Consider the following 26014-nt stretch of genomic DNA (forward strand, 5'->3'; position numbering starts at 1 on the left):
TAATCCAATTCATTTTAGACTCACTCCCCTTTGACATTAGCATCAAGTAGAAACCCGTTTGCTCTCACATGAGACAGCATCACCTCTGTGTCCTGCTGCCTGAAAGGTTGCTCTGTGATCATCTCTTTTTGAGGTGAGGGATGTTAACTAAAAATCAGGACAAAAGGGTCCTTGTTGCCATTTGAGTACAGAGCAGGCCTGTATGTTACAGTTCAAGAGCATATTGCCATACACAAGAATAATACTTAATACCTAAACCTCCTAAATCTCAGGAAATAATTACATTAAGTGTGAGTGTGTGTGCATGTGCGTGTATATGTGTGTGTGTGATTGTGCGTGTTTGGGGGGGGGGGCATTCGATAATGGGGCATAACATTTGAAGATGAAGATAATCATGGAACAACACCATGGCCCTTCCAATGAAATCACTGGCCCCCCAAGTGGTCCCCCTGGCGAGTTGCAGTAGCATATGCATAATATGCTACATGCTAGTAAAATGCTTCTATCGGATATTTTACATTGGGTAATATTCATTTAAATCATTTAAGTATATTATTATAATAGTTAAATAGTATAGTTAGGTCTAAGTAAAAAATAATAAATAAAAACAAATGCAGCCAGCCCAGCAGCTGTAGGTGCACTTAATTATTTTATTCAATATATAGAAGAGCAACAGAATTATAGTAAATTCTGCTTTAATCTGATATTTTACATTTGGTAAAATATATTTTACATTAGGTATTATTCATTTAAATCCATAAAATATATTTTTTCATAATAGTTAAATAGTATCGTTAAGCCTAAGTGTCACGGGTTTGAAGGAGTGGAATCCCAAATAAAGGTAAGGGGAAAAATAACAAAATCCAACTCTCCAAACTTTAAATCCAAAACTCCACAATATACAAAAACGGCATAATAGAATTCCTGAAATTCAGATATGGCTTTGTGTGGGGTTATGCCACCCTGAGACTTTCAGTGGCCCCATCTAGCAACCTCTGTAAAAAAAATTAGGGCGTCTGAGTATAGGACTACAGAGACCAGGATTCACCGTGGACCGTGATAAAAAATATATATAAAAGTAATTTTTAAATACTTTTTATTCAATGAAGAGATATTGATTCTTCTTCATGTGGGACAGAGGGGGCGGCGCCCTAGCGCCCTCTATTGACCAGCCTCCACTGGACACGGTGGAGGGGAGAGGAAGTAGATTTGATAATTTGTAATGTACAGATGCAACCAGAGGGGGGCAGTAGTGCCGTGAAACCCAAGCGAGAAGAAGAAGGAGAAGAAGGCGACGTTTGTTCACAACACGGAAGAGGAGAAAAAACGATGCAGTGATGTATGAAGCCGGGTGAACATGTGCATCGTAAGATAAACTCGACTACTGTGGCCTTCACAGAAAAAAAACAGGCAGACTGACAGGCAGGCGGCGCCTTCATATGAAGTTTTATGTGCGCAAGACAGCGGTGGTTAGCTCAACGCGAACGTGTTCGTTTTTTTTGTTAGTTTTTTTAAACTTGTGCGGCTCTTTCCACACGGAGCGACAGACAACTCGACGAGGGAATTAAAATGTCTTTCGCCAACCTGTTCACGAGTCTGTCAGCTGTCGACGGAGACGCCACACACAGGTACTTCGTGACACTTGACTTGGCATTATTATTATTATTATTAATAATAATAATAATAACAACGACGACAACAACATAATTGCATCTATAAGTGTCAGAATTATTTTTGTAATTGTTAGTATCAGTATGGTAGAGATTAAAGCGGCGGTTGTACAGCTGCCCCCTTCCTTCTCTACTCTCCCCCTCTTTCTGCACACCTCTCCCCTCTCCCCCATTTTTCTCCTCCCCCCAACCGGTCGAGGCAATTGTTCCGCCCACAACTGAGTCCGGTTCTGTCAGAGATTTCTTCCTGTTAAAAGGAAGTTTTTTTCTCTCCACAGTCGCCAAGTGCTTGCTCATTGTAGGAACTGTTGGGTTTTCTCTGTAATATTGTAATATTGACCTGACTATGTAAAGCGCCCCGAGACAATGTATGTTGTGATTTGGCGCTATACAAATAAAATTGAAATTGAAATTGAATTGAATTGGTCTGCGGCTTTGGGTGAGTCAGACGGGGCTGCTAATGTTTTTTTTGTCTGCGTGTTCATGTTGATCCACAGGAACCAGAGTGATGTTGGCAAAAGAGGCAACGGCAGAAAGAGGAAACCTCCGTGTGAGCAGACAGGCCCTGACAACAAGGTGGGTCCAACCTTGACGTCACAAATCACAAATATCGAAGGAAAAACATGTCCTTTCATAAAGTCATTTCTGGAGACGTTTGCTTATGTGTTAGTTCATATGCAGGAAAAATTAGGTAAATATTTATTTAGAGGTCTGTGATTAGATATAAGTGTATTAGACCAAATATTGCAAGCACCACTATGTTATTTAAAATGACCTCTCTTAAAATGATTTCATTATGAGTGAAACATCATAACTGTTATTGTTCTTGGTGAAACATATAAGTGTGATTAAAATGAAGGTGTTTGGGCTTTGTGCTGCTTGTCTGCACAACATGAATTTGTATTTATGGACTAAAATGTTATGATAAACCAAACAATATTTAATTTTACAACATCTGTTACAATCTTCTCTCCACAGAAACATCGTTATGAAGCCCGGACAAGCAGATCTCAGCACACCAATCCTTTTACACATGATGATTCCACATCCATGTGCTATCGTATGCCAAACATTGAACACGCGAGCACTGGCTTCACCAAAGAAGAGATGCATAAACACAGTGATAACATTGATAACAATTACATGCATCACAAAAAAAAGAACTACAGAGGCAGAAATAACCGTAATGTGTACAAGCAACAGCAGCAGAAAAAAATGGTGGAGGGCCAGGAAAGTCTGCATCGACCTTATTATAGAGGAAGAGGTAGCAACAGAGATGGCTGCTATCAGACCAGACCAACTTCAAGGAGAGGTGGAGGAGACCGTAAACATGGATATGACAGGCAGGTAAGACATGCCTTTTGATATCATCATCATCACCGCGTGATCTGTTGGCGTTCAAATGAAAGGACACCTGCTGCATGTCACCCCATCTCCCCTCAACATTCCCTGTCGGTCAGTTTCTTTAAAAAAAATAATATGTAAACACAAGTCTGCTCATGAGTTTAAATTAAATTTTTGCCTTGATGTTGTGCAGTGAAACCTGTATGTAATCTAGAATTTATTTCCTGAGCTATTAAATCATATCGTCCAGCGAAGTGACGAAGCAGACATGATTTTCTAACAAACAAAAAAATAATTTGCACACAGACTTCAGATATGGGGGGAAAAGATGTTTTAAGATGTATTAATGAAAATGTAATTAAAGAAATGTATTTCTTTGTGAATCTAATGGTCACGCTCCTCTTTCCACTTAGTTCCACGCGAAAACCCCAAGATCGATGACACAAGAGTTCAAAGAGCAGAATACTTTGCTAGTGGACGGACAGTTACTTTGTCGACATTTCCTTTGGGGACGGTGCATCAAGGCAGGTTACGTTACTTGTTGCATGGAAACATTTCTTGTTGTCGGGACGACACTGCCCTAACATTGCTTTTATTTCCTTTTCTCAGGGCGACGAGTGCCAACTGAAGCACATTCAGGGTTACAACGATCTCGTGAAAGAGGTTTGCAAATTTTACGTCCAAGGATTCTGCTCAAAAGGGGAGAGCTGCCCATACATGCACAATATCCTTTGGTTCAACTGCAATCATTTGTACAGTCTTCCTGTCATAAACTTGTGCCGATAATTGTTAGAAACTTGGAGGCTTTTGAACATCTGATATTTCCCTTTACTAAACCGCACAGTCCTTTCCCTGCAAGTTCTTCCATAGAAAAGGAAATTGTTCTCAGGGAGAAGATTGCAGGTTCTCACATGAGCCACTCAATGAGACCACTGGCCGACTGTTGGACGAGGTGCGGACGCAGAATTTTCTGTTGAATATTTTACACCGCCGTGCATTGCTGTGTGCTGACAATAGTGCCATTGCTTCTCACTGCAGGCATTAAAACGAGAGAATGACTTGTACGAACTTTCAAAAAAAGCCCAGCAGGTGTCGCCAGGGCAACCAGCGACACCAGATGAGTCTGAAGTTATGGAGGAAAATAGAACTGATGTGCCAATTCAACAACTCAGGTATGCACATACATAATGTACATACTCACACCCGTCTCTGTGTAAAGAATATCAAAGTAATGCTTTCATTGGAATTCACCTAGTAATTAATCACCCATACCAGTTGGAGCATGTGGGATTAACCGTCGACTGATACTTTGTATTTTTCTGGCCTAGCTTTTACAACAGTGGAGGGACAAACGCTGAGCAGGAAGCCTTGTTATGCAAGACTGAAGAGCTGTGTGGAATCACGGAGACCACTGTCCCACCAGAAGCATCAGACAGTGCCCAGCTTCTCAGCCCTCTTTCAACTGGCCTTAATCGCGAGGAGCCAGTTTGTTATTCAGTCGAAGCAGTGCTTGGACCTCAGCTCTTCAAACCGTTCCCAAGTTTCTTCTCAACTCCCGGTACAAGTATGGACTCTCTGCCTCTCTCTGGTCCTCCGACTTCCACTGCAGAGCAAAGCAAAGCTCCTTACTCCGTCGGCGCTGACAATACCGTCAGGTCTCGTAAATCGGTGGCCAGTTCTGCCTTAGGTTACTTATCCACCCATCTGTCTGTACAATCTGTATTCTATACTCCAAAAAGTGACTGCGAAGAGCTCACCGATCCTCTGAGGAGCTCAGAAGCAGAGAAGGTCCCGTATTCTCCCAGTAACAGAATTGAAACTAATAAACCGCAGGAAAGAATGTTCAGGAGCCTGCCATCCCTCAAGGTGCACACTAATCCTATGTCAAAGACTCGTCCCGATGTTACCCCTGCTCAAAGAGCTTACCGTGAAGGCAAGTTGGAGTCGTTGCAATCTCCCGCTGCAGTGGCAGAGACGTCGGTGTCCTCCAAAAGAAAAGGAGATCTGCAAGAGAGCACTCACCTGCTTGTGAACTTTAACGGTGTTCTCCCTTTTGCAGCCACTAAGCACAGAATCCAGACATTCACTCCTACACCGTTGAGGCCACGTCTCTCCGGTCAGACGCCTGATTCACAAGCCTCAGTAAAGACTTTATGTGCCTCTCTAGGTTACTCAGAGTTTAAAGGTCCAGCTGGGGTTCCTGCCGAATCTTTCACTAGCTCTGCTAAGACAAGTGATTCTAGAAACTCTTCTGTCATTCGTCGTTTCACAGCAAAACAACCCACCGAGACCCATCAGTCCTCCAAAAAATCACAATCGGCCCTCATACCTGGCTCACAGCGACACTATTCGACTGAAACCGCAGCAGAGTGCAGCAGCAGAGTGACACGTTGTGATGATTTGTCAGTTGGATGTAGTAAAACTCAGAAAAGATCATTTTGTAACCTTTTTGCAAGCCCCATTGCTGACAGCCTGAAGCCCACTCCAGGCTCTCTAACCCCTGCTTGTGCTCGAGGCTTCATTCAAGCTTCCTGTCCTGCTCCACAGTCCACACAGAGTAAAGGTTTACATGTTCAAACTGCGGTTGAACCAGACAAGGCCTCGGCCACGTCCTTCCTCGGTCTTTTCGCTGCCCCTCTTGGCGCTGCTCCTCCACCATGCATGCAGTCTCAGCCAGATTATTCCCGCACCGCCTCCTGTTCTCAAGACCAGCCTGCTGAGGACCCATCTCGTTCATCAGACTCTAAACAAAGAGCTTCCATTTCAGAGACGACTCTGCCACACCTGGACGAAACTGACATGAAACGAATTTCTCGCAGGCCAACGTTTTCGAAACACTCCCCTAGTCCTAAAACTGAAAATGAAGATGATTTATCTGAGGCTGTAAATCAACCTGCAAAGCAGCAGGAGAATCCCGTCCGTGGCATTGCGTCTGATTCTCTCAGCGAGATGTCTTCCAGTCCAACTCCCTGTTGCGACGGTGCAGATCCATCCACAACCCAGGCTCACCGACAGCTGCCAGACATCTCATCGCCGAAACGTAAGGACTTGCATCATTTCTTATGAATAATAGTGAGTGACACGCAGAGATCTGTGCTGCTGAAACGTGTTGTTAATGATTTGTCCATGTCACAGGATCTGCAGTGGCAGCCTCTGCGAATTCAGTTCTGAAGACTCTCTTTCTGTGTCTGGACCCGTTCGTGCAGGACGCAGAGCAACGGGACAGTATTCACATCAGCGTCCCTCCAGGTGTGCCTTCTATTCATCCCAGAGAAAGACGTTCATATTCATGTCCTCATCCTGAAGGAACTGAGCAGTTAGTCCTGTTTCTTTAATTGCATTTCAGAAAGTGAACAGCAGGACCAGAGCTGCATCTCCGCTAAGCAACAACGGAAGAGTAAAAAGAAAGGAAGACAGAAGAAAAAGGTAATCATCTCTCTGTGAGAGTGGACTGGGCAACTTTTTGTAGCCACGAGACACAGAATGACATGAAACACTAAATTCTCAGTATACAAATAAACGTATCGTTATATTATTATTATATGTATGTAAACATATGTATAGGTACAAGTATATATACACGCGTGTGTGTTAGTCTGCCTTATAAGCTTAATTTAAGGGTCTCTATATTTTTTTATCTATCTCAGACAGACGCAAAGAGGCAAGATCCTGCCGGCCTCGTCATGTGCACACACACTTTTGATGCTATTGGCGTTCAATTTTTCCAGTTTTATTTTTTGTAGCGCCAAATCACATAACATTATCTTAAGGCACTTTACATAGTGAGTGATATCACAGAGAAACCTAACAGTTCCCACAATGAGCAGCCCTTGAACATGAAAAAAAAAACATGGATTGGAAAAAAATGTCTCAGAAATGGGGGAGAGGGGAGAGGTGGATGGAAAAGAGGGAAGAGAAGAGTGATTCTTAGGATTTCCATTGGCCACATGAGACTGACGAGCTTTATAGTGAGAGGTTTTTTTTTGTTCTGCCTTCCCTCCTTCAGTGTGTGCCAGGTGATAACTTCTGTATCCTGTTACTGTTTGAATCCTCTGCTCCTCAGACTCAACATTCCCACCAACAGTCGACTGACAACAGCACAGACCACCAGCCCTCGGCTCAGACCTCTGTTAGCTCTCTGGAGGCAACAGTCGGGTCGAACCTCAGCGCTCCGGCTGGGACTGAACCTCCGGCGCGCACAACTTGCCGTTCATACCGGTGATGCAACCGACATAGCATCACGCCCAACCCAGACTGAAGAACACCTGAAAGGAAGGAACGTAGGTTAATGGGGAGGTAGCGGCCACGCCGCTCAAGGACATAAAAAAACTTAAGGCACTTTCAACAGCGGACATTAACGTCTGAGTTTTCTTTAGTTTTACCTCACTAACAATCTTGGTTAAGATATTTAGCTCTTTTGACTGAAATTTGTGTGAATCAAAGTTCAAGGCTCTGATCTTTATCACCTTTGTGATGACATTTTATCAGAACATTTTAGTTATGAAAATCAAAAACTGTGATTGAATCATGTCATTGCATCAAACAATGATGTCCAGTTCTCACTTCTTTGAAGGTTTTTTTTTTCTTCATTTTTATGCCTTGTCTAATTTTGCAAAGTACAGAGGTTAAATCTTTGTATGCTGTGCATATATATGTAAGATGTGTGTACGTGTATGAAACATGCTGATTTAAAGGATTTCCTGACATGAATATGTAAGTAGTGAGTCTGTTGGTACATTTAGAAAGATGCAAAAGCTGACAGTGCAGACAGCAGTGTGACCGCTCGGCCTCTTGCTGACCACGTTCCCATGTCCAAAGGTGCTGAAGGTGAGTTGGTCTGGGTCTTGTCTCTGAAGGGTTCCCCTGGTCCGTTTGTGCTCCTTGTGCACTTTATGTATTACATATTTCCCACAGATATTTACCTGATGGGAGATTTAAGCAAACCCCACAAACATTTTCAGATCTGTTCAATGTTGACAACTTAAAGGCTTCCCTGCATTTATAAGTCATTTTGGTGAAGTTTTGTTTTTACGACAACATCTCTGTGCACAGTGAAGCTTTGTATAGATGAGAGAGAAATTAGATACATATTATTTTGTCACTTAAAATAAACTGAACACATTTTTTTTAGGGACAGGATTCAATATAGCTACAGCTGAAAGAAATACTCTTCAAAAAGACATCATGTAAAGTGGAAATTGTAGATTCAGTTGATGGCATAATTTTAATAAAATGTCAACCTTACACGTACAGTATGTGAGAAAATGTTGGGAAAAGCTATTCTCTGGACATAAGTAAAGACATTATTCAACACAACATGCAATGACACATGCGAAACATTTGGATGGCAACTTTATCAACTCAAAAGCTATTCTCTGGACAAATAAGTAAAGACATTATTCAACACAACATACAATGACACATGCAAAACATTTGGATGGCAACTTTATCAACTCAAAAGCTATTCTCTGGACAAATAAGTAAAGACATTATTCAACACAACATGCAATGACACATGCGAAACATTTGGATGGCAACTTTATCAACTCAAAAGCTATTCTCTGGACAAATAAGTAAAGACATTATTCAACACAACATACAATGACACATGCAAAACATTTGGATGGCAACTTTATCAACTCAAAAGCTATTCTCTGGACAAATAAGTAAAGACATTATTCAACACAACATACAATGACACATGCAAAACATTTGGATGGCAATTTTATCAACTCCACAGTTGCTGCCTGTGATGTGCTACAATGAACCATGTCGTTTTTTTTCTCTCTTGGGAATTTTTTTCCATATTTTACGCAGCGTCTGGCAAGCTGTCCATTTTTGTCACACACAAAAAAAAGAAGGTGTAACTTGAATCAGTGAGCTTCAGAGGAGCTGGGAGCTGATGGTGTGTGAATGATGTGTCGTCCAGGTCTTCGTGGTGGAAGGGAGATCGTGCGGCCCGTGTCCTGTCTGTTGGCGGCACCTGGAAGACGCTCAACATCCTCCCGAATCGTATTCTTCATATATGTTTACAATCTTTAATTTGACCATCCTGTTTGTCCATACTGTGAGTCTGTTCTGTACACATCATCATCAACATCATCTAAAGCATTTCTGTGTCACATTGTTGCACAGTTTCATAAAACCCTTTGAGGCGAAATTGTGAAATCTGGTCCTAGACTATATTGATAAATATGTAATTGAACAGATTTTCTGAACTTCTAAACGGAGCCGGACCAGCACTCCACTCATGTGTCCAAATCTTTATGCTAAGCCAAACCAACCATCTCCTTGCTCTAGCTTCATATTGAATCTATCTTCTTATGTAACTCAGCAAGGAAGCAAATAAGCCTATTTGCCAAAATGATGAACTGTCCCTTTAGTGATTTTGCTCACTAATTATGAGGTGCACGCTGCCTGCTTTACAATTCAGCCATGTGCCAGCCCACTTTGATGGCAGTTGATGTGTTTTACTCCAGTCCTTCCTTTGTATCAGCGGCTGGGTCACTGCCATTCGTCTCACCATCATCGAGAAGCGATTTTTCCTCTGATGGCTGGTCAGATTTGCCTTCAGTCTCTGACTGGCTGTTTATCCCGTTTGTGGGGGCAGAGGTGGGCTCAGTGTTTTCCTCTTCTTGATAATAATGCTTTCTCTTGAAGCAACCAAGCTTGTGACGGACACAAGAAGAAGAAAAAATCATTAGACCAAATGCCACAACCAATCATTTTGAATTCAGTTACTCACATCCGGACGTCAGCTCCGTAATATGAAGGTTGAACAGGAAATCCTCTCTCACCTTAAACATGATGAGTGTGATTATGATGAGAAGCAACAGTCCCACCCCCACTCCGGTTAAAATGATCAGCAGTCGATTCGGGAGAATTATGGACTCCACCCGGACTTCAGTCTGTTGGCAGGAGAAGCAGAACATGTTTCCAGCTTAAAGAATGAGCATCGAAACATTTTCTCATAGTTTGGGCAGTTGTGAAGACTGAATGTACCCATTTCTTGGTTGGCTCGTGTTCTTTCCATGAGCCACTTCCGTGAGACTTTTCCTGCGAGAAACAACCACATATTTATTCTGTGGTTCCATGAACATGAGGAACTGGGTACACTGGAAAGCGTTAAAATCAGCATCGTTGGAGTGGCATCGCTGCGGTCAAGCCTCAGCATACCTCTTGTTTACGAGACTCCAGCACGTATCGCCGCCTGTCATACTTGACACGTATGAAGCTCTTGAATTTAACCTCCCTGCTGTCTCCGGTGTATCGTTTCAGAAAGGCAATACTCTGCAAAGTAAGCGTACGTCAATGAAATATGTATTCACTGTGTGTGATGTGTATTCTCTCCCTGTGTGTTGTTCCCACGTACCTCTGCCTGCTTTTTGAGATCCTTGAATTGTACCAGTCCTGACAACATAAACTCAGTGGCTGACGCTTTGTCCAGGATGAAAGTGTCACACGCTATGGTTTTGCAGTGTTCTCCTGGCGGGCAGTGCTGTAACACAGCAGCAGTTCATTTGTGTAAGAGATTTGTACTTTCACGACACGTTCAGTGGGAATATTTTGATACTGAATACGTTTTGCTCACTTCGGATTTGAAGTCAGCCACGCTGCATTGCGTTTTGTTCTTAAAAGAGAGAAAGTAATTGGTAGGCATTAGGAGTTTGCAATTCTATGCACAGCAGCAGTATAAGTTAGAAGTGTTGTGGCGGTTACCACATTACCTGCGGGACAGTGACTTGATAGTCCTTCATTTCAAAGTTATGTTCCAGCTTGGTTGGGAAGAACAGGGACACGTTGACGGGAAATCCCCTCAAACCAGGATTATCTATCTGTGAATGGTGAGAGACAGTTGGTCCGTTTCAAAAGATCAGTTCAACATTTTGAGAAATATGCTCAGTCCCTTTTCTTGCCAAGAGTCGAATGAGAGGAAGCCACTCGCGTGTCTGTGGGGGAACAGCTCAGCTCACCTGGCTCCGTCCACAGGACTTGTTCAGTTCAATACAAATCCCCATAAAAAGCATGTGCAAAGCATGTGTTAGGTTTTCATGCTGTACATTACATGGCCTCCGCCAAACAGCAGAGTCCCAAAGTTAGTGAATAGCTTGTGAAAAAAGTCAAGACTTAAGTAATTAAAGATTTAAATGATTCACCCTGGAGTTGGTGAGGACCAAAACAGAGCAAAAAGGAGTGGTAACGTAACACTGGGCTAAAATGTTATCAGGCAGATTGAAACACGACTCTAAACGAACACCGATGTAGCTCTGTGTCAGCTGGATGTGTACCTAGGCAACTTTTTGCAAACACATTCACCATTTTATAATAAGATTGTGAACCTGGTAATGCAACTATTTCCAAGGTAGAGATAAAGCCAGTCAGAAAAGTCTCTAGAAGTGTCTACATCGTGTCGTGCTTATTACATATACGTCAGTCAAGCTCAACATAACTTATTTTAACTAGCCTTATCATTGGCTATTATTTGTCACGTTGTTCATCAATATGAAGTTAAACCTTCCTCTAAGTTGAAAGACACAAACATATATGGGCTGTTGTAACAACTGTGAAACTGAAGAGGTGTGAATTGATTGTCTGGCTGATGATTGGTTGATGGAACATGCTACTGCTTTGAGACTTTTTTGAATAATTAGTCCCCAGGTTGGCAACACTAATGTGGGGTCAGCTGCCTCCCAAGTGGCCCAGAAACCTCCCAATAAAAGCTTTGAAACTGGAAATGAAATAGTCCTTAATTACTACATAATTGATCACCCATCACCTTGATTTACATTTAACTAGTAACAATGTTATTGCCCGTTGAAAATGTGCCTGCGTGGCAATGTTACAAAAAAGTAGTAGTAGTTATAAGTAGGATGACAATAGTAGAGGGTTTGTTGAGGACATCAGAGGACACATGGACAGACATTTTCTGGAATGTTTAGATTTACCTTATATATAATATCTACTCTTTTGGGTGCAGCATCATCTGCTGTGAAGTTCAGATAGGTGGTGGTGTCTTCTCTCCTGAAGAGAACACAAGATGATTACAATATGCAGTTAGCCGTGGGACATGACGTGTCAAACTAAATGCATCAACTTAACTTAAATAAAAACTACACTCACAAAATGTTAATTTGTGTAAGCAGTGATACTTACACCGTTACTGCCATTTTAATTTCAAATTGTACTGGGATGATTTTGGTCAGGGAATTGTTGCTGGTGATGTTTGAGTTGTCACTGAGGATGCAAAAAAGCATATCTTGTGAATACCGGACGTGAAATATGTAATGGTTGTGATTAACGTTTGCATGAGGGGGCCTTTACCTTCTTCCTGTAATGGTCATCGAGATTGTGTCATTCCACTCATACTCAGTCAAGATGTAGAAAGAAGTTTTGAATGTTGCCTTCACAGAGAAAAAATACAGTGACGTTAGATTTCTGCACAACGGAAGTCACCAAGGTTGTAAATGTCAAAGGCGAGGGCGGTCGGAGTTCATCATTTATGCCGTTTCACTTATGTGTCCAGATGATGTCTGGGTGCAGTTTTGACTCACAGAAGATCTGCTGCGATACACAGGAAGGCTGACATCACATACAGTTTTGTCAAGCGCTCCTGTATCCTGACAGCTGTGCAGCGTTGGTCTCGTCTCCTGTTTTACGCAAAAGAAGAAAAAAAAAACATGCACAAAACCAAGTTGAGCCGAGACCATCTTCAATAAGAGCTTTGAGTTTGAATTCAACGCTGTGGTGACCCTGACTGTGTTTTGCTATAATGTAGGTGAGTTTAAGTTAAAAAAAAAAATTCTGCCACATTTAAAGAAAAAAGGGGCTTAGAATCGCTTCAACTCTCAACGTTGAATGATGTGATGAAAAAACTTTCCATCTGACAACCCCCACATCCTGTGTGTCTTTCATATCCTCCAGAAAATCTCTCTTCCGTTTCTGTCAGTGCAATAGACATGAGACAAATCGACAAATCCTTGAATAAACGTCAAAAGTTATTTGGAACATAATTCATTATTAGTATCATTACTTTATAATAATTGGGAGCCAAGTCCAATATAAAAAATGACTAAATGGTCATGTCAGTTCAAGTGTCACTGAACTGAGATCTGGTGGACTCACTCCTTTCTATCTCCACAGGCCCAGATCTTTTTCAAATTCAAATTCAAACTCAAAGATCTCCCATGTGGGAACTTCATTTGTACACGAGAATAAAAAAAATGCTTAAAAATACTAAAAACCCCGTGGGCAAACTTGGCGGTTGGCGTCAGCCTTAAGTGACACTTGAGGCACTTTGTCAGATTGCTCACAGCTCCCTCTGGAGCCACACACAGCATAACTCCCAAAAACAAAGATGGACAGACTTTGATATGTAAAATCACGGACTTCTCCTTTTTAACACTGAGCGCAGATCAATGTTGGGACACGATACAGAATGCAAATGTGTACGCCACCTCTGTAAGAGTCATCCAGGAGAAGGAGAGGCCTGGCGGGTAGTACATTGTGAGGCTGGTGTTGTACGAGTCATCGCCATGGTTGGACAGTCTTACGGACACGTTGAAGTAGTTATCCTCTCTGACCAATAAAGTTGGTGTCCTGAGAGAGACAAGAGTACCTGTTACACCTGGACACGCGATGCTGAAATTGCAGTTGCTGTGCTGTGTTTGTCGCTAATGTACGTACGCCAAGTTGAAATCCACCACCAGTTCGGCAATGCAGCTGTCATTTTTTGCACATTGCTTTTCAAAGGGAACCTGTAAAAAAATAGACAAGTTTTGTGACAGAAAAACACAACAGTGCTTTGAATAATCATCATTATTGTGAAAAGTGATAAGGAGCTGATGGCACCAAATTTTCAGTTTCGTGCAGTGAAAAAAAACAAGCTGGAAACATGATGTAAATATGCCATTTCTGTTTCTCCTCTACTGATTTGAGGAAGTTAAAAGTCTCCTTATTGCTCAACACAGATATGATGTTTTTCGTGTCTTCAGCATGAGGTTGATTGGATGTTTAGGTCACATGCTGCTTCATATATGTCATATATTACATATGCAGCACGTCTGTTTGCATGTCACATTTTGCCTTCATCAACGGCATTCACCATTCGCTTTTGCTGTTTGTGTCGAAGGTAAATCCCCTCTTTGAGAAAGTAAGTGTTATAAAAGGCAAATAAACTTTAGTCATCATAGTTCTGTTTCACATCCGAGTGTGTGTGTGTGTGTGTGTGTGTGTGTGTGTGTGTGTGTGCCGGGCTGCGATCCAAACTCTGCACTGTACATACCTCAACAACAGCCTGCTTGCGACTGTCGGCGTCTAGGACAACACTCGAGCTCTCACTGTTGACTTGGGAAAAGTTTAGTTTGATGCTGATGGGTGATAATGTGTCCTTCACATTTTTCTACGAGAAAAGAAGAAGAGTCATCTGCGTGTTGTTGGAGACACTTTCATGAAGACCATAGTCAAAAAAGCAGGGACGTCTCAATTTCCACAAAGCAACAGCAAAATGTGTGTACTAGGATTATGGCGGCTAGTATTACTGATTTGTGAATTGAGGGTCAGGATTCTAGTATTATCAGCTAAATTCATGATGACGTGACAGAAAATGGGGAGGCGGGTTGGTGAGTATTTGAGCATTAATAACAAAAACTATAATCCTGGCCAATAACATTCACTACATTCCTCCTGTTTATACACGGGACATGAAGCGCTGACCGCCTGGGAAAGCCGCAGAGAGGTTTACTCTGAGGAAACATTCCGTTATCGGAGACAAAGAGCCGAGTTTGAAATAGGAATGAAACAGCTATGGTGCAAAGAGCAGTTGGCGACTGTGTTTAAGTTGAAAAGGTAAGGCTAAGAGGAGAAATGGGGAATGGGGAAAATAAATCTGGACACAATTTGGATGAGTCTGTAGCGTGAGGAGTCCTTAGCTCCCACGGCCAAATAATGAATAATTAACCGTATTAACCAACAAAGGTTCATCATTATAGTTGACACATATTACAAAACTGGATTCGAAGTGTGTTGTGAAGGGTAATGGAAGAAATCCACTTCATTACTAGCTGAGGTATACAGACATAAATATACGATGATATTTATAGATATTGAGATAGGAGACAGCTGCTCATATACATTACTACTATACTAAAAAGGTGGAGTGTGAGGGCGAAGTCTCCATACTGGCATGTAGATTGGGTAGATGAAGCAAGTTTCGTTATCGCTCAGATTGTAGGTAGAAGTAAGATTCCTGTCCTTCTTGTCAGCTCCGAAGAAACCTCGGTATGCTTGCCTCATTGGGTCCACATTGAGCATGTATGTGATGTTCAGTCCTGAGCTCATCGCCCCTGTGAACAACAAACAGCAAGATCAAAAGACCTCATTGATAGGGTGTGCAGTATGTAACCGCTGTTCATAAATCCCTTTACTGGCTCTGGTATACATACCCCCTTTGCTCTTTGTCTTTTCGAGCATTTCGAAGCAGACTGTTAAGTTGACCATGGGTGAATGTTCATCTTTTTTGTCCACAAAGTCAGTGCTTATCTCCTCGGGTAGAAAAGAGAGCCGTGCCATGATATCGAAGACAGGCCTGGACCTGGTGAGACATTTGTTCCAAATTGATTAGAGATTATTTGACTTCTGAATTTTACAAGAAGATGGTACACAAGACACCAGTATGCTACTGTATGTCAGAGCAGAAGCCTCTTGTGCCAGGTTGTACAGGAGATGGCTGAAATTTCAGTGCCTTCAGTCAGACAGCAATACCAGTCTTCCTCAACACCTGACTGGATGAAAACGTTGGGATGCCACCGGTGTCTTTATTTTCTTGCAAGTTGTCGGATTCGTACACACTCAACCATATTTATAATACGCACTGTATCCGTACCTCAAAACCACAGCGGCGCCCTGTGATCCGATCACAATATCTGGGAGTCCGTCCTCCCCGAGGTCGATGCCCCCATTAATGGCCTGTCCAAAGAATCTCAGCCCGGGTTCAACTTCCTGTCCCATGATTCTCTGGAATAACAGAATTGAAACTTGAAAATATTAGAGTCTCTCTCTCTCTCTCTCTCTCTCTCTGTGTTCAGTGAAGGAGGGAGAGCTCATCTTTCACTCTGTTTTTATGACCTGATTTATTCTGTTTTTTCAGTTATTTTTTTGTGTTGTTGTTGTTGTGTGTTTTTTTTCAGTTCATTTGTACAGGACCGTGATGTTCTCTGGTAAATCTTAATAAACATTGTTTTTTAAAAATCAAAAAAATCTCTCTCTCTCTCTCTCTCTCTCTCTCTCTCTCTCTCTCTCTATATATATATATATATATATATATATAACTGGTGATAATATCCTCCTCAGTTCAATTATGTCCTTCAGAGGGTGTGAGCCTTTGTTTGTGTGTGTTGGCAAACAAATACCTGTTTAACACCTAGCCCTTATGATTTTGACAGATAGTAGACAGATGGCAGGAAATGAGGGAGGGAGAGCGAGAGACAGACAGACAGACAGAGAGAGAGAGAGAAAGAGAGACTAACACTAACATTAACACTTTGTCCTACATTGTAAAACAGTCAATGAAATGAGGAATCTTCATTTTAACAAGTTCAACTCTGTGACGTCAGATTTCAAAGAGCTGAACGACGTCTAAAAACTAAAAATACTCATGAGAGAAGGAGACAGAGCATATGTTGCTGTACAATATGTATCTACATGCCACAACCCAAGGGACAGTGAATGACCGACACACACACACACAGACACACACACACACACACACACACACACACACACACAACCCCTCACACACACACACACACACACACACACACACACACAAACACACACACACACACACACACACACACACACACACACACACACACACTGTATATATCATTTATACAAATCAATCAATAAATGTTGTGTTAATGTTCATGTTACTGTTTGTTGTTTTCTTTTCGTTCAATTTTATTTTGATGCTGTGGCATCACAGTTGTTGAAACTTTCATGCCAATAAAGCTCTTTGAATTGAAAAATTTCATTAAAATTGAGAGAGAGATGCAACAAAGTTCCTGAGCAGGATGTTGTGGTTCATTGACAACTTCGTGTCTTACCCACTGAGATACCTTGATGCACTACTGGTGGATGGTAAATGATATAATATGTCAGGTGTTCACGGCCTACCTGGCTGAAAGTGCTGCCTATCCCTGTGTGTCTGTGACCGAGGAAGATGTACACAGCCCCCCTGTCATCATCCTCAAGGGGGGCTCCAACAGCAATGTCCTGGAGTCCATCTCCGTTCAGATCTGCAAGGCTGGATATGGCGGTGCCAAATCTGCCCATGGCTGGTGCTGTCACATTCAATCCAGTTTTCAGTTGTGTCTTTGGGAAATGACAACTCAAGTTAATTTATTAAGACAACAAAAATGCATTTACAGTGAACCTGAGGCGTCATCAGAGCCCCCACCTCATCAGTCAGTGTGTAGACGTAGACCAGGCCCTCTCTCTTCTCTTGATGCTGGTAAAACAGAGGAGCTCCCACCAGCAGGAAGTCAGTGTTACCGTCTGAGTCGATATCTACTGAGCACAGCTCTGCGCCAAAGTAGGAGCCAATCTGAAAATGTGTGTGCATGCAAATGATTGATTTAAATTCAGTTAATTTAAAGTGAGACATGCAGTCTCTTAAACAGTTTATTTTTAAAAACCTACATGTATTCAAAGGGATTATAGGATAATCCGTTATTCTGCTTCAAACGACTCAGTCATTTTCTCCCTTTTTTTCTTCAAGCAAAACTAGATGCCATGAAAAGGAAGTTTGCATGGTTTCCTCTCTACAGGTGCTGACATAATGTGCCTTTGCAGCATATTGCAATTGTAAATGCAAAAAATAATTGTAACTCAACAGGTTTGATCAAAGAAATCTGCTCGACCAGGGCCCAGCTTCCTGTTGCAATGAGTTGCTTTATTTAGCTGCCTGAGTAACTTTGTAGAGTAAAACCTGAAGTGTGAACTTGCTCCTGTTCTTCAAAGACGTTTCATTAGAAATGTCCTAAAAATGACTTGCACTTCCTCAAATGGCTTTTGTTAAAGTGCAGTGGCAGATTTAGATTTAAAGGCGCTAAGCACAAAATTAATTATGTTTAGGTCATATTATAAAAATACCTTCTCGAGACAGTTACCAACCTGGTCTCCATCAAGTCTTTGGGCCACGGCCCATTTCTCGCCATCATGTCTGAAAAATACAACCTGTCCCGTGTGCTCAAATCTTGGTGCACCCGTGAAGTATAGCGGAGCGTTATCTGCATTTCCAACAGATACAGAATATCCTGCAACAGTGATTATAATATATGACATGATCTATTAAATTTGCACTCAAATCAAATGTTAATATTTAACAATCCTAATGCTTTACAATAAAAAGCTCTTTAACCATCATTTAAATACAATGATAATGGTAATTTACTTATGCATATCTCAAGCCATATAAAATTACCCATGTAGGAGTCATTCTGCATGAGAGGATCTTCAATTTGTATTTCTGTTTTTCCGTGGATCACTTGGAGAGAGCCCCGCCAGCTCTTTGATCCCACTGAACCCAGGATCAAGGTATCCTGTTAACAAAATTATGCAGGTCTGGTCAGAGCACAGAGAAGAGTGGAACTAGCACCTGTAGTTGTGTTGGGAGTTGACAGATTAACTGTCCAGTCCAAATTGCTGCAGTCAGACAGTTGGACAGGTTGTTCCAGTGAGTCAGCAGAAGACGAAATCGCTGAACAGACATTCAAAAACCAAAGAGGAGCCAATGAGGAGAAATCATGTTGTCCCCCATGCTGAAGTTCTAAATACAATACAAGAAACATGTTCATCTTCTATGTTCATCTTTCCACTCAGAAAGATTGTAAACAGTAGACTCTCAACACAGCTGTTTTTGTTAAGTGGGAAATAAAGTGTGGCCACACCTCAACAAGATTATGATCAGCTGGATCCTTCACATTTGCCATGACAGATCATAGAGAACATAGAGACAGAACGTAGTGGACCAACAAGGGGTTGGTGCACCACGTAACCTGAGTGTATTCATATTTTATGAAACTTCTATTATGCCCACTTTGTATGAACATGATACTGTTTATATGCACCTGTGCAACAATAGTTGTGGGTAAAAGGCAGTGTTTGGCAGTAACTAATTACTCAGTAATATATTAATGTAATATAATTATTTTTCCCAGTAACTAGTAGTGTAAGGGATTACTATTTCTGAAATTGTAATTATATTACAGTTACTGATCCAAGTAACGCTGCATTACTTATAACTATATGATGACGTGTACGCGTGGGCAGGTCACGTTGGATACGGCTACGGGCCGAAAAGCTTAACAAAGGATGGAGGATGACAGAGATCTGGAGAAGCTCGTTGCTTGGTATATCGTAGATAAGAGGTTTGAGAAGCTTCTGCTAATGACATACAATCATTGTTTCACTTCTGAATAAGTAATAAGTAATGTATTACCCTTCCTGATTAACTTGCCCAACACTGGTTAAAGGTGTAGATTTTAAATGTGCCAAGATTTATGCCTTTTGGACGTTACTCACGTTATGGTAGACAGCACTGAATCCACTCTGAGACATTTCATCAGTCAAGTCTCCTGCTCGATCAACTTTGGAGCCTGAATATGAGACAGATGTAGTTAAAAAAAGATTTTTCTTGATTTGTGTTACAGCATTGTTGCACAAAGAGAGAAGAAAACAATTGAACATCACCTTCCATTTTAAAGATCTTTTTTTGAAATTCCTGCAGTATTCCTGTGAGTCCATTGTAGTTCTCGATTTTGAAGGCATATTTGTCTGTTGGTTCTGAAGCGATGTTCTTAAATTTATCCATCTTGGCATCTTTGACCTGAAAAACAGAATATGGCTTGAATTTAGAAAACCAAGTCTGATGTTGGAAAGACAACAAACACACAATATAGCGCTAATATTGGACTCAAAACTGGAATGTAAAAAAGTTTCACAATTTAAGGCTGAGGATACAGCATTACAATTCCATACAATAAAGAGAAAATGTTAAAATTCTGCTAAATGCTGATAAAAACATTTCAGAGCTACTGTTTTATCTCTGAGAAGTATAATTGTGTATCATCAGCATAGCTATGACAGAGCAGTTCAGTGAATATATCACGGAGATATACCATATATCATTGTTTTAAAGGAGACATATAATGCTTTTTTCAGTTTTTCCTTTTCATCTAGTGTGTTATATAGCTTTTGTGTATGTAAAAGGTCTGCAAAGTTAAAAACCCAAATTCTGTGGTAAAGGGAGCTGCTCTCCAGACAGAAAACACTGCTCCTGAAGCTCCTGAAAACACCCTGTCAGTAGTCCGGCATAAGGCACGCCTAGCGGATAAAGCCAGGTAAAGCAAGATCAAGAGAACTTCCCACATGCGCTGGAAGCAGTTGACCAATCACATTAGCCAGATGGCCAATCAGAGCAGACTGGGCTTTATTGGGAATGGGGCCTTAGAGGCTGAAAAGAGGAGCTGCAGGAATGGACAGTATAATGAAAACGTATGTTTACTAAATCCTGTAACAAACCTTTTCAATTTATAACCCAAATTTAAATTATGAACCTGAATATAAGCATAAAACATCTCCTTTAACTGGATCAGGGATTACATTCATATATTTGAGACGTATCACATCAGAACTTACCCCAATGACAAAGCGAATGATACTTTTCTTATCATATTGTTCAATGATCCCATCTCTGTTTCCATCACTGGGATCACCATCTGTGATTATTACCAGAACTTTAGTTGCATCGGGAGAGGCACCTGCTGTTGGGTTTTCCAGGATATGTTTCCTGAAACAAATGTAAAGATAGCACTTTAATGCTTATAATAAACAAAACTCCATCTAGAGATATGGATGAATTAACACTTATTACTTGAATAAGATGTTCATAATCTTAATGTGGTACTGTGTCCGTTCTTGTTGTTGAGTGTTAATGTTATTTCTTGATTTGTAATGTGACTGTACTCACAACACAAATTTGAGGGCACTGTGTGTGTTGGTGAGATTCCCCATGTGGGGTTCTTTGCGAAGTTTAGGAAGAGCACTACCATCTTGATAGTCATTGAAGTCAAAAACCCTCCTGTGCGTTGTGGAGAACTGAACTGCTGCACACTGGATAAGAAATACACAGCATCTAAATAAATGGTGTGTGTGTATATAATTCAACAGACAAAATTCTATGAACACTTTCATGTTGCAGTGGAGCAGTGACCTTGATTGATGTGTTCTTAAGGTTATTCATTATATCCTCTATAAAATCTTTATTCTTCTGGAATTCCTCTTCCTTCATACTGCCTGATCCATCAAAAAGAAAGACAAGGTCCACTGTCTTTTTTGTACATTCTGGGGAAAAGAATGTAGAGTAAAAATAATTGTAAATCATATTTTGATTGGACAAAAACAAGAAGACAAGAAGAAGGAATTATGAGCGATTGAGATATTACCTTGGAAAGCTGGTTTGAAAGTGGAGTGTGTCTGAAGATGATCTGTTATCTTGTAACACACACTGTTTAGATAGGAGTTTTGATAACATTCATGGGCCACACTCGGACTGCAAACCTAGGACAGACCATAAGAGGCAAAAGAAATTTTCCAAAATCATATTGATTTGTTTTGCTCAGGACTGAAAAAATATATTTTTTTCTTCTAACTTAAATGGCTTTGTGATTTTCTCACAGTGAACTCGGAGCTTGTGGAGTCTGCAGCTATTGACAGGCCAAAGTGCTTGACTGGTATGATTTTGTCCTCCAGAGTAATGTCTGAAACAGAAACATTTAATTAACACTAGAAAAATACACACAGATTATGTTTCATATTTCTGTATTGTTGGAAACTGTACTTAACCGTGAGTGATTCATTGTGTAGTATATCTAGCAGCGTAACACTGTGTTTGTATACCTTCAGCATTGAAGCACTGGCCGCTTTGCTTTTTGTCAGGTTTGCATACTCCCCCGGATCCATTAAACTGCAGAGGTGCAGTGACGATTATCCTGGGGATGAGGTCAACAACCATGAAAACAGTCATCTGAACCACATAAGTCGTCAGGCTGATGTGAGCTGTCCTGCTTTGACTTAAAGAAAATGCTCTCCCCATAGAGCAGGATGTGAAGTCATCTTTTACACATTAGTCTCAGGATGCCGTACCTTTCGAAGTGAATGACCACAAACAGTCACTGCTCTTCACAAGAGCTGCAGCTCATGCAAAATGCAATCATCTTCCATCTACTTCACGAGTAATTTTGGCAATAATAGCAATAATAAATATCAACTGAACCATCGAGTTGAAAGGGCAAACTCACCCTTTGTCCGAACCAGATTTGAACTGAAGCACTTTGTATCCAAAGAAGTCCTTTTTTTCACCAGTGTAGACATCTGGATTTGTCATATCAATGTTGAAAGCCAAAGAAAGGGGGATGGCTGCAATTTGATTAGATAAGATCAAATAAGAGTTTATTCATCCCACGCCGGGTAAATTCACTTGTCACAGCAGCAGCAAGAGTCAAGGAACAAGGGAAGTGGTAGAAAATATTACAGAACATAGCAAAATGTGGCTTGTGAAGGAAGGCTAAAATGTGTTGTGGTTTTGACTGAATGCAGTGGTTTTGATTGGAGTGAAAAAAAAGAAAGAGCATATATATATAGATATATATATATCTATATATATATAAATCCCCCTCTCACACAGAGGGTGGTGTGTCTTCCTCAAGCTCGGGTCCTCACCAAAGACCTGGGCCCCCAGTGCTCCGATCACTACTGGAACCACTGTTGCCTTTACCCCCACATCTAATCTAGCTCCTCTTTCAGTCCATGGTATTTTTTTTCGATTTTCTCGTGTTCCTTCTTCCTGATGTTGCTGTCGATTGCCACATCTATTACCGCCGCCTTCTTCTGTTGTTTGTTGATCAACAGGACGTCTTGTTGGTTCGCCATCACCAGTTTGTCAGTCCGGATCTGAGAGTCCCACAGGATCTTAGCTTGGTCATTCTCAAACACCTTGGCAGGTGACTTCCGTTCCGACCGTGGGACTTCCAGCCCTTATTCAGTGCAGATGTTCCTGTACACTATGCCTGCCACTTGGTCATGGCGTCCCATGTATGTTGTTCCTGCTTGCATCTTACACCCTGCTATCATGTGCTGGACTATTTCAGAAGCATCTCTGCACAGCCTGCACTTGGGGTCCTCTCTGATGTGGTAGACCCCTTCCTCTATTGATCATGTACTGTAAGTGCCTGCTCTTGTGCTGCCATTATTACTGCTTCTGTGACGTCTTTCAGTCCAGTGTAGTGTCTTTTTGTCAATAGATGCACTGTGAGTAGTTCACATTATCTTATTATTATCATTATCACATTATCTACCGGAGGGCCAAATTAGGGGCTTCCTGTTGGCCCCTCACCTCAACTTTTGACCCCTTTGAGTTCTGCATCTCTTCATAGCCTTTCTTAATTCAAACCAGATGTTCCTACTCAAGCCAACGATGGACCTATAAATGTAACCCCCAAGAAGAGTCGGGAGGGTTGTCGTTTTGGCCGGACACTCTCCAAGCTCTGCAGGGCTTGAATCGATGCTGGTCTTTTTGTAATAAACCTTTATATACAATCAAGACGGTGTCGGCGGACTTCTCTTCAATACATCTTCACATCATCGCTACTTAGTATACAACACCAGCCTTTTCCAGCCTCTTCCTGACGTATTCCTGGATCTTGGTTGTTTCATCCCGGACAGTGGCTCCGATGCTCACCAGTCCTCGGCCTCCCTCGCTCTGCTTAGTGTATAGTCTCAGGGTGCTGGACTTGGGGTGAAACCCTCCCTATGTGTGTCTGTGTGTCTGTGTGTCTGTGTGTGTGTCTGTGTGTGTGTGTGTGTGTGTGTGTGTGTGTGTGTGTGTGTGTGTGTATTTATATAGATATTGCACAGGATGATAACAAAATTGCAGTTGTGGCAGATATATCTTTATATCTACATATATCTATATATATATAGTACAGAGCATGATAATGAATAATGAAAAAGAAAAAAGAAAATAACCTGTTTCAGTTTTGCTAGCTTTAATCTAATCAGGCAGCAACTAATTTGAAATCAATATTAACAATGGTATTTACTAAAGAGTCAGCAGTTTCTGTTAGAAATAATGATATTTTAAAGATGGGTTTGTCATCAAACACTGTCACGCATTCAACACTGTGCTTAATGATAATTAATAAAACATGGATTTACTATCTATTATTTCTGCACAACTAAACATATACAATTTGAATAAAGAAAAGGCAGATATCATGTAAAATTATAGTAATGTACATCCGTGGAAAATGTTTGTTCAACACTATATATCTATCCAGCTTCATGTTCTTAAATGCACATTGATGTTTTTTCCAATACCTTGAATTTCTCATATAGTGGCTTATTTCATTACAATTTAACATTGATTATGAACTTCATTAATACACATTTATACTCAAGTTTCATTGTTCACGTAGCTCCTTAAATGCTACAGTGGAGCCTTAAGCAGCTACAGATATTTTCCTTAGAAGGCGGTGGACACCAAAACAGAGAGTGGACGGTACAGTGGACTTGTACATTAGTAACATGTTCAACATAATGCATTTCTTTCAGCGATTAAGGCCAATGAAGTGTTACAGCCTGTTGTGTGGCCCCCAAAATTAGTTTTTTTTTAACTTGTTTCTCTCAAACAAACAAACAATAAAAATTCCCTGGTCACCCAGACCCTATCAGTTTCTGTAGGCTCCATTTCTCGTTCTAACGAGCAGTCTCCACGGAGACTGTTGAACAAGAAGCTGCATGAACGATTCATATTGTGCTTAGCATGAGTTTGCAGTCAAACACTCATCCTGGTTCAAGATGGTAGATTTCCAGAGCATCTCTACACAGTTTCTTTACACTAAATACAAGCAAATAGAATATCCAACTTGTAATATAATGAATATTCAAGTAACAAACTCAATTCATAAGGTTTTACAACTTAATTTTTTTTTTTACATGAATTAAAATTTCGTTTTACAAAATGAAAAATAGGTACAAATACTCAAATGTAACCCCCCCCCCCCCCCTCCCCTTACAGGATATTCTGTCTGATAAATGAAGGAAATGTTGTTTTCTTACCAAGAGCCACCATGTAGGTGAGCAGGAAAATGTGGCGCTGCCCTTGCATCTTTCACATCGCCCTTCTCAAGTCTGAAGATGGTGCTGGTGTTGGAGACTTATGTATGTGCAATACTTCCTGTGGGCTTTTTGAATGAGGGCGTTTCCGTAACAGGTGGTTGTGGCACTTCTGCTCTCACAGCAATGTTCTCAGCAAAAATATTTTTTTCACCCTTCCTCATTTCTTTGTTTTCTCCTAAATCCTTCCTTTCTTACTTATGTTACAATAAAAGGGATGCTGTCATATGAAGCCAGCCCAGGTCTGGTCATTTCAGCAAATGGGCTGCAGACAATTTTTGTGGTTCTGCACAAAATGTGAGTCTATAAGAGAAGATTAAACTAAACAATCTTTTTCAAATTCACTGGAATATTTTCCATTATATTTGTATGTATTTATGTTTGTTTATATCATAGTAGGCCCTGCGATGTGCTGGCGACCTGTCCAGGGTGTGCCTCCGCCTCTGGCCCAATGTCAGCTGGGATTGGCTCCAGTCCCCCTGCAACCTTTAATGATAAAGCGGTATAGATAATGGATGGATATCATTGTAGTCTTCCTTTAACTTACCCTGGGCCCCGAACAAAACCGCAAACCTTTCAGTGATTACTCACAGCGTGTTTACAGGATAACAGGAAGGATGAAAGTGGTACTACAAACAAGAAAGATGTTCGATGTTAAAAATGAAAACTTGTGAGAATCTTGCAAGAGCCCCAGTATGTTTTCTGAACACTGCCACCACAAAGATTTAGCTTGTGCAATACTGGTTGACTTTCAGTGGTGAAAGTAG

At 41.1% G+C, this 26014-nt stretch overlaps 2 protein-coding genes across 2 annotated transcripts; one reads left to right on the forward strand and one right to left on the reverse strand.

Moving 5' to 3' along the window:
• Positions 1–618: 618 nt before the first annotated feature.
• LOC118313262 (flocculation protein FLO11-like) lies at positions 619–8532 on the forward strand. Its single transcript, XM_035638618.2, has 11 exons — positions 619–1628; positions 2168–2246; positions 2649–3017; positions 3428–3538; positions 3624–3738; positions 3857–3966; positions 4053–4186; positions 4343–6054; positions 6150–6263; positions 6361–6440; positions 7078–8532. The coding sequence occupies exons 1-11, from the start codon at positions 1570–1572 to the stop codon at positions 7234–7236; spliced, it is 3042 nt and encodes a 1013-aa protein (XP_035494511.2). The 5' UTR covers positions 619–1569; the 3' UTR covers positions 7237–8532.
• zmp:0000001082 (integrin alpha-D) lies at positions 8202–25928 on the reverse strand. Its single transcript, XM_047334096.1, has 31 exons — positions 25191–25928; positions 22373–22490; positions 21972–22063; positions 21750–21832; positions 21518–21632; positions 21286–21416; positions 21043–21185; positions 20712–20862; positions 19764–19899; positions 19596–19669; positions 18496–18613; positions 18186–18328; positions 17470–17616; positions 17187–17384; positions 15895–16025; positions 15455–15603; positions 15192–15355; positions 14296–14412; positions 13698–13768; positions 13469–13610; positions 12566–12661; positions 12336–12415; positions 12168–12248; positions 11960–12035; positions 10742–10849; positions 10606–10644; positions 10387–10512; positions 10191–10304; positions 10017–10070; positions 9812–9922; positions 8202–9682 (listed from the first exon to the last, which is right to left on the reverse strand). Exons 1-31 carry the CDS (start codon positions 25237–25239, stop codon positions 9485–9487), a joined length of 3555 nt encoding a protein of 1184 aa, XP_047190052.1. The 5' UTR covers positions 25240–25928; the 3' UTR covers positions 8202–9484.
• Between the last annotated feature and the right edge of the window lie 86 nt (positions 25929–26014).

The sequence above is a fragment of the Scophthalmus maximus genome, chromosome 8, assembly GCF_022379125.1.
Source record: "Scophthalmus maximus strain ysfricsl-2021 chromosome 8, ASM2237912v1, whole genome shotgun sequence".
In the NCBI taxonomy this organism is placed as follows: domain Eukaryota; kingdom Metazoa; phylum Chordata; class Actinopteri; order Pleuronectiformes; family Scophthalmidae; genus Scophthalmus; species Scophthalmus maximus.

Excerpts from the sequence above, each read along its gene's own strand:
- LOC118313262 (XM_035638618.2), top strand. The coding sequence starts at position 1,570 with ATGTCTTTCGCCAACCTGTTCACGAGTCTGTCAGCTGTCGACGGAGAC. Across the intron at positions 2,247-2,648 it reads AGACAGGCCCTGACAACAAG|AAACATCGTTATGAAGCCCG; the intron begins GTGGGTCCAACC and ends TTCTCTCCACAG. Across the intron at positions 3,967-4,052 it reads CTGGCCGACTGTTGGACGAG|GCATTAAAACGAGAGAATGA; the intron begins GTGCGGACGCAG and ends TTCTCACTGCAG.
- zmp:0000001082 (XM_047334096.1), bottom strand. The coding sequence starts at position 25,239 with ATGCAAGGGCAGCGCCACATTTTCCTGCTCACCTACATGGTGGCTCTT. Across the intron at positions 10,645-10,741 it reads ATCAAGTCACTGTCCCGCAG|AACAAAACGCAATGCAGCGT; the intron begins GTAATGTGGTAA and ends CTCTCTTTTAAG. Across the intron at positions 9,683-9,811 it reads TCACACTCATCATGTTTAAG|CTTGGTTGCTTCAAGAGAAA; the intron begins GTGAGAGAGGAT and ends GTCCGTCACAAG.